Genomic DNA, 9,080 nt, shown 5'->3' on the forward strand with positions numbered 1-9,080 from the left:
CCTATTAAACAATTAAATTCAATTAAGGGAATTAATTACTACAATCAGCATTATCTTGAGATTCATTTTCCCCGAACCGGTTCACTTTTTGTTTCCGTGTATTTATTTTGGGCGGATGAAAAAGTTTTGGGTGAATTTTGTTTCTTGCGAAACTCAGAATAAGGCTGAATATGGTTATCAATGGAAATGGATTTGAAAAGGCTTTACTTGCAAACTATCAATCAATCAATCTATCAAATCAAATCAATTTGAATTAAGGGAAATAGTATGATTGAAATTCATATGTATCACAACTAGGTATGGTTGTCAGACGAAAGGGGTTTAAGAAGGTTGTAGTTTGAAAACATTTCAAAGAAAGTCTTCATTTGTTTAAAAAGGTAGAATTTAATTAAATTATGCATAAGTTATAGTAAATATTAAAATATGGGTGTCAAACGAAAGAGTGTTAAGAAATCTTTAGGCTAAACATTAAGATTATTTTTGAAGAGTTTGAAGAGGCATAAGCCACCTTTTAAAACTTAAATTTAATGCAGAAACACGCAGACATTTTTTACACTCAGCGCAGTATATTTAACAAAATTATTTGTGATCCAACGAAACAAAAATCGTATAATACGAGGGAGGTTCAATAACTCCAAAATTTTGGTTCGCGTTGTAGTACACTGCAAAAATAAACTTGTTCCAAAATTGTTGAATTGTTGGAAATAAACTGTAACAATTTGAAATCTGTCACACGTAATTATCAAAAAGTTAATATCTTAAGTTCATTTTCACTTTGTACTTTCAGAGATTACTAAATTGTTCTCATTTGTTTATATACATATTAATTACACATTAAAGAATAAAATAAAACCTTTTACAGCTGCGTGCCTTTGAAAATATTGAAATATAACAAATGTTGTCTGAATAGGTCTTTGCGTGAATGGCTTCAAATTTCCCCTTTTTTTTGGTGGCACACTGACAGACTAAAACATAGCAGGTTGACATTAAGCGTGATCGTTATTATACCTGTTACGGACATCAAGTTTTTTTACTACGAACCGAGCAAATACCATTTGTGTGTCTTGAAATACCAGCTAAATATTATGTGGGCAACATGGTATTTATCTAATAACAATACCTTCTTAAGTATTATAGTATTTAGTTGGTATTATCAGAGCGCACGGCAGTGCGCGCGAGTGACGAAAGTAGCCACAGCAGCATGCTGAAATGACTCGCTTATATATACACGAGATTTGGAAGTATTTATCCAGACGTCCAATCGACATGTTTGAGATATCGTTGGAAAGGTTTTGCAGAGTGTGTTCAGAAAATGTATTCAAGCTTCATAAACGATTAACCGGATTCTTAAAAATTAGGCTAAAGTGTTGCGAAACAAAAAACGTTTTTGTGCTTTTGCCAGTCAATACCTTTCAAACGATACCTTATATATTGAGTTCCGGCTACTAGTTGGAAAGATATAGAGCTAAATGTGTTTTGGTTCGTGTCTCCACTACGAGATGCTTTGGTATGTATATGCCGTCTGTAAGTACCTTCATTTAATTTTTTTCAAATTTTCAGGAATTAAAGTACAATCAAATAAACACCTCTTTGAGGTAAAACGACGAAAGCTGAACTAGAAACACAAAATTTATTATATCAATTTCGTGACGAAAATTATACGCATTTTTTAACTGCCTTTGAAACGTAGGGAAAATCTTTTTTATTCACACGAATCGTTGCAAAAGATCTGTTTTTGTTTTGTGTTTCTAGCAGCAAACGGAATTTCGCAACGTTCCGAATTAATAAAAAATGATTTTCCGTACGTTTCAAAGGCAGTTAAAAAATGCGTATAATTTTCGTCACGAAATTGATATAATAAATTTTGTGTTTTCTAGTTCAGCTTTCGTCACTCGAAAATTTTACCTCAAAGAGGTGTTTTATTTGATATCAATTACTTTGGGGTAGTAAATTTAAAATCGACGAAAATACAAACAATAAACTAAATGTTTAATATTTTTTATTGAGCTTTGTACCACGATTGTTTATTAGGAAAAATTGAAAAAGCAACAAAGTCTAAGCGGTAGAAGTTATAGCACTATTTCGGAGATCACCACATCTCCTCATCAGACTTCTTTTTNAATTCGATGTTCAAAGTCAGAAGCGTTAACCACTGAGCTATGTACATCCCGTAAACTCTTGTTGCTAATTCATTTTCCTTATTCAACCAACTACTATCAAGTGCAGCAATATTAAAAATAAAAATGTTAACAAGCCACAATAACATTGACAAATACATAGTTTAGGAAGCTATAATATATAATAAGCTTATAAATATATAATAAGTTTATAAGCTATATACCAGATGAAAGCTAAGGTTTCGGGCCAGATTTGTGGAAACTAAGAATAAAATCGACTGACCAGTTTTTGAGAAAATTCTCGAAATCTATATTTTCAGCAGCCCGATTTTTAGTTTTCAGGCGATATCGTTATGACATATTTATATTTTATAAACACAAAAGATAGCGTTAGATAGCTCGTTTGAAGATCGCTCTACTGATATCGACATCAATTACATGGATTGAGTAGTGCGGCCTCAGTGGTAGTTTATAAAATTGCCTTTTTTCGAATTTCAGGCAGCAGCCACGCCCACACAGGCATACAAATCAAAACATTCTGGAGCAAGACCTTCTTAGTTTTTATTGTACTTTAATTCCTGAAAGTTTGAAAAAAATTAAATGAAGGTACGTACAGACGCCACATACATTCCAAAGCATCTCGTAGTGGAGACACGAACCAAAACACATTTACCTCTATATCTTTCCAACTAGTAGCCGGAACTTAATATATAAGGTATNCAGCCACGCCCACACAGGCATACAAATCAAAACATTCTGGAGCAAGACCTTCTTAGTTTTTATTGTACTTTAATTCCTGAAAGTTTGAAAAAAATTAAATGAAGGTACGTACAGACGCCACATACATTCCAAAGCATCTCGTAGTGGAGACACGAACCAAAACACAATCTATCGTTTGAACAACACTAAGGGCCGGTTGTTCAATGTCTGGTTATCACTACCACTACACTATCGACGATTTTGACATCATGCATGTAACATGTGATCGATAAAGCAGTAGTTGTGCTTAACCGGAGCTTCTACCTCCGATTTGTGCTAATCAGACATTGAACAACCGGCCCTAAATATGTTGGGTGTACCCACATGCCTCCTTAAACCGGCACAAGCACAAAAACCTTTTTTTGTTTTGCAACACATTAGCCTAATTTTTAAGAATCCGGTTAATCGTTTATGAAGCTTGAATACATTTTCTGGACGCACTCTGCAAGACCTTTCCAACGATATCTCAAACATGTCGATTGGACGTCTGGATAAAAATTTCCAAATCTCGTGTATATATAAGCGAGTCATTTCAGCATGCTACTGTGGCTGCTTTCGTCACTCGCGCGCACTGCCGTGCGCTGTGATGTTTTTTCGTTCAATTTAAAAATCAACGTTTAGAATTTCTGTCTTGGTCCAGGATCTCTTTGATACTAAACAAATACATGCAATTTCATACCGATGTCTAGTTATGACACTATTGAAGTAAATGAGCGATATGTATTTGTTTACTTGTACATGAACATGCTATCATACATATGCATGTAACTATATATGTACGTATGTGGCTTATTAAACTATGCGTAATATGCATGCAAAGCGTATAACTATCGTCTAATGGACATGGTGTTCGTTGGAAACTGCGGTTTCATAGAACCACTGAAGAAGCGTTTGCACGTCAGCCGCCAGAAAGCCGTACGAAAGTCAACACTGTAGAATGCATAAATGAACGGATTTATGGCGCTGTTGAACCACCCCAACCAGGTTAGTCCCTTCGCCAGAGTGCGGCTAACTTCATGCTCTTCTAGGAAGGGGGTTATAAGATAGTAGATGAAAAACGGCAACCAGCAGGCGATGAAGCCCCCAACGACAATGCTCAAAGTTTGTGTAGTTTTATTCTCCTTCTTAAGCGAAGTGACGCGGTTCGAAAAAGATTTAGTGTGATGGTGATGGATTCGTGTGTGCCGCGTCAATGCAGCGGCTTCCGGTTGCAGATTTGGCAATGTGGTCACATTACCAACCAAAACGTTTCCACTTATACCTGAAGTGCTGCTAGACGTGCCAATGTGATGGTGATGCCGAATGCTAAGTGTACGTGAAGGCCAATGCTGATCGCTGGCGCTCGCACTATCAACTGCAGAAACATTTAGAGTGTCGCCGACGCCACTGGTGCCGCTGGCACCACCACAACCGCTTGTAATTACTGTTACTGTGGAGGACGAAGTAGGCGTTCGTTTAAGGGACGATGGGCGCGTTAATTCATAGCAACTATTCTTGGTATTGGCTGTTGCGAGAGTTAAAAGTGAGTGACAATGGGAGGAGGACTCACCGCCACTGCCTTTTCCGTTGCCATTTATTGCCGCCGTCGCATTCGCCACACCACTCTCCCCTTCAGACAGCATCATGTCGTGTAACTCCTTGGCAAGGGTTGGATTGGATAATGTACGTGCAGCTGTATGCTTGCGCTGACCCGAACTAAGCTCCTGTTCAGAAAAGTCGTGGTCCATGTCAGCTTCAACGTCGGCGGCTGTGTAGCGCTTGAATTTCTATAAAATTAATGGAAATGCCATATTAATGCAAGTGTTTTTGGGTGAGAATACATATATATGTAACTTTGATTATATGGGTCATTTCCCTATTTTGTAGTAACCCCTTTACCTTATTTAATGGTGGTAACAACGAAAAATTAAAAACTGTATTATACGATACAAATAATACACCACCCATATATGTATGTAACTGTTTTTTTTTTGTTATTATTGCCTGACTAGTTATCTGCTTTTGCGATCGGTATTTTCTTGATATTTCTGTGGTCGCAAGCAGTAACCGCCTAAGTCGACTTAAGAAACAGTGGAGTTATATGTGATATATATGATTCTTCAACCACTATTCCATGCGTGTGTGACATCCCCATCTCGCCGGCTAGGCTAGTAAAAAAGTTATAGGCGAAAATATTTTGGTTTCTCCGTAAAGCTAACATTACAATCCAAATGTTTAAAACGTTTTTCTCGAATTCAGCATTTTTGACATACATAGGCGGTTATTGCTTATGACCACTTACTGCATACAAAAATAAATTTCCCCGCTCATGCTATTCGATAGTCAACATGAAAAAAGTTTAAAACAATTCAAATAAGCGAAACTCTTTGTCAATGTTTTATTATATTTTTGCCTGAAAAACATTATAAGCAGGCTACGGTTATAAGTTATCGAATTTGCATAGCTCGATGCGATCGATATCGCTACCAGCGATCAATTACACAAATTTTTATGGCGGTATACATCGCTGCATCATAAACACTGCCATATGAATTTGTTTGGTTGGTCGCTAGTAGCGATTTCAATCCCATCGCGCGACGCGAATCCGCTAGGTCATGTACCCAGCGTAAGCGTGACTTTCCATTATAATCAGGGCAATCACAGAATCCATCATAAGTTCGATTTTCGTGAAATCTACGAACGTGCTATCATTGAATCCGAATAGCTACGAAAGGAAATTCGAAATTCGCAGACAGCTATCATCGAATCCATTTGAATTTGTACAATTCTCTACGAATTTGTGCTGTCGGAGCAAAATTTAAAATCGCTAATTGTTAAAAATAACGCAAGAAAGCTGCATTATTGTTAATAATAAATATTTATTATTTTCCAAATTTGTTACAGTTTGATATAATTCCGTATATTTGGGCAAATGCAGGCTAGTGATGCGCACGTACAAAAGTACATCGATGTTTTTCCCAATGCAATGCATCGTGATGTCACATCGATGTTTTGCGATGCATCGCATTACTTGTAATTAAAAAAAAAACTTAATTAAATTAAAGCAAATATAATTTTTAATAAGGTTCAGTGTACTAATTTTAATTGTATTTTTTAACCCTCATACGACCTTAAAATTAACACCAGTTAACTTTCTTCGATGTAGTTTTCTACGTCACTTGTTATATGAATAGATTTAAAAATAACTTAACCTTTGGTTTGGAATCTTCATAACTGATATTTTTTATTTGGGTTGAACAGAAAAATGCCATTTTAGAGCTCCACAAATAACCTGACGCTCCTAAGAATCCACTGCCCCGGTCTGCTCAAATGCTTTCAAACAGCTCTTAAACCCTGAGTGTGCAATTTTCTAAGATTGACCTTGAAAATAATGTCTTGAAAACTGGTTTATAGGGTACTGCCTATAATTTCAATGCACAACTCTCGTCCGTCCGTCGTCACCGGCCCACCATGCATAATTATTACGACGCTGCTACACGCGTTGATCTTAGCCGAGACACGGTTCAGCACGCTAACACAAGGTATTTGACACTTTGACCTCGATTTTCTCAAAACCTGTACGTGTTGGATCCTTTGTACTTACGGATTCCTAATCAGCACAAAAAAGTCTATCAAAACATTAACATTTGTCGCACCAACATTTTTTTTCATTTTTGTTGGCCTGTGTAATCATTATACTTAGTGATTCCATAAACAAAGGCCAAGATCCTGAAGGACAATTGAGAAAGGCAATGCAGTTGCAGAAAAAGAGGCATTTAAAAAAAAAGTGTCAAAATAATTATCGCTTTCTCACTAAATTTATTTAAAAATGCAAGCCACCAGAGCTACCTTTTTTTTTAAGAAAAGACAAATTAATTTTTTTTATGCAATCCCGCACAGCTTTTTTTAATACAGTCAGTCAATAAAGTTTAGGTACAACGAATTTTTTAAATATTTTAGTTTTCGGTAATTTTTTAAAAAATATGGTCAATTCTACAACAAAATCCCAAAAAAAAATTTTTAAATAAATGCGTTTAAACATTTGTGATTGTATTGTCCTTCCTACAATAACTACATATAAAAAATGGATGCAGATCGAACTGGATCTCATCTGTCGAATTTTGAACTGGTTCGGAACTATAGAAAAAGGGATGCAAAACGAACTATATCTTATCTGTCGAATTTAGAACTGGTTCGGAACTAGAGCCAAAGGGATGCAACGGGGGACAATTGACACTTCCTAGGACATCGCAATGTTAAATTCGCCAGTCGCTAGCATGCAAAAGAGAATTAACGCGTACTAGTCATGGTTCCAAACGCACTAGAACCGAACCGGTACCACACTAGTTCGTTTCCCTAGAGTGCCGCACCAAGCATAGAATTCCAATTATTTTGGCGTTTTGGTTTCCCAAAAGCACATCAATGCTCAAACAGTAATGCCAGACCAAGTACAGTATATTTTGCTTTGCTGCCTTTGTGCTTAAGTGCACATTTAAGATACCTACCCCAAAATGCGCATCAGCGGCATTATTTTTAACATTTATAAGGAAACTGCTCCGATATTTGCATTCAACATACCTGCACATTAGCGATACCTGCCTTAAAAATTTGCAACTACAGTATATTATGCTTAGCAGCCCATCCATCTTTGCACGAAAAATTTGTGCGCTTAACCGAAAAAAGCACTTAAGCGAATTTTCTTTACTACTTCAATGAGGAAGGTATCCGAATCGCTATGAAATCAAATAGTGGAGGAGCACTTACCACGTAGAAATTATACATAAAATTATAGCCTTTTTCGTTGTTCTGTGAGATGAGCAAAATAGATAAAAGTTTACAAAATTGGGGTAAGTGTAGGGCCAGTGCAGGTAAACATAATACTTTCTTTGATAATAGTTGCGCAATTTTTAAGGCAGGTATCACCAATGCGCAGATGTATTGAATGCATATATCGGAGCAGTTTCCTTTTAAATGTTAAAAATAATGCCCAGATGCGCATTTTGGGGTAGGTATCTTAAATGTGCACTTAAGCAAATAAGGCAGCACAGCAAAATGTACTGTATTATCAATTATCAAAGAAAGTATTACGTTTACCTGCACTGACTCTACCCTTATGGTCTGATTATGCATACTTCGCATAACTTCGCACAACTTCGCATAAACTTCAAACTGTAATTTCGTATGTACTTTGTATGTATTTTGTATGTTTTCCATTACCCAGAAATTAGCAGAACTTTTAAAAACTTAGCGATCTGTTGAGTTTAGATTTTGCTTCACAGTTTCTTAAGTTACACTTTTAGTGCACTGGTACAAATGGTTGTGCGAAGTTATGCGAAGTATGCATAATCAGACCCTTACCCTAATTTTACAAGCTATTATTTATTTTGCTCATCTCGCAGAACAACGAAAACGGCAATTATTTTATGTAGTTATATAGATAATTAGATACCATTCGGAAAAAATTTCTCTTGCAGTAATTTCTAAGTGGTAAGTGCTCCTCCATTATTTGGTTTCATAGGGATTCGGATACCTTCCTCATTGAAGTAGTAAAGAAAATTCGCTTAAGTGCTTTTTTTCGGTTAAGCGCACAAGTTTTTCGTGCGAAGAAGGATGGGCAGCTAAGCAAAATATACTGTATAGAGTAAATGCACTATGTATATTTTTCTTTTAAAGCAAAAGTTCTAATTGGCGAGAGGATTGATTTTTGGTTCTTACATAGAACACTGATAAGATTCAGATGTAGACGAATATATTTGTGTTTGTATGAAATAGTAGCTTATGTCGGGAGGCTGGCTTTAGTAAATGACCATTTCCTATATTCTTTAAACCACAAGGAATTTTTTTATGAGACTTTATACGAATATTGACTTGCTAGCATCGCAACTGCCTCTTTTACGTTTATTTTCCAAGAGTTCTTCAACGACTCGGCGCCAGTGAGTATTTCGCAATCGTATGCTGCGAATGGTTCATTATACTAAAGCCAGTCTTCCGACATAAGCTACTATTCTATACGAACACAGATATGTATACTTCCTAATAGGCTTGTAAAATGCCCAATCAGCGTTGCCACAGACAAATTTTTTTGCCTACCTAAATTTCCTACCATAACCAACCAAAACCTACCAAACATTTTTTTGAGTTTTAAAATTTGTTTTCAATATCAAATTTTTTAAAAACATAGTTAACATAAACTAGTAAAACTAAAACACAACTAGATTAATAAAA

The 9,080-nt window shown here is 36.0% G+C and overlaps 1 protein-coding gene across 1 annotated transcript in view; it reads right to left on the minus strand.

Annotated features, from left to right (window-relative positions):
• Positions 1-3,478: 3,478 nt before the first annotated feature.
• LOC108360942 (putative tyramine receptor 2) overlaps positions 3,479-9,080 on the minus strand; it is a 138,575-nt gene continuing 132,973 nt past the window's right edge. The window contains exon 5 of the mRNA XM_017613426.1: positions 3,479-4,642. Within this exon, the coding sequence (XP_017468915.1) occupies positions 3,704-4,642 (939 nt within the window). The 3' untranslated portion in view covers positions 3,479-3,703. The remainder of the gene's footprint in view (positions 4,643-9,080) is intronic.

Source organism: Rhagoletis zephyria, unplaced genomic scaffold, assembly GCF_001687245.7.
Source record: "Rhagoletis zephyria isolate East Lansing unplaced genomic scaffold, Rhagoletis_zephyria_1.1 Rzeph_scaffold_00660, whole genome shotgun sequence".
Classification (NCBI taxonomy): domain Eukaryota; kingdom Metazoa; phylum Arthropoda; class Insecta; order Diptera; family Tephritidae; genus Rhagoletis; species Rhagoletis zephyria.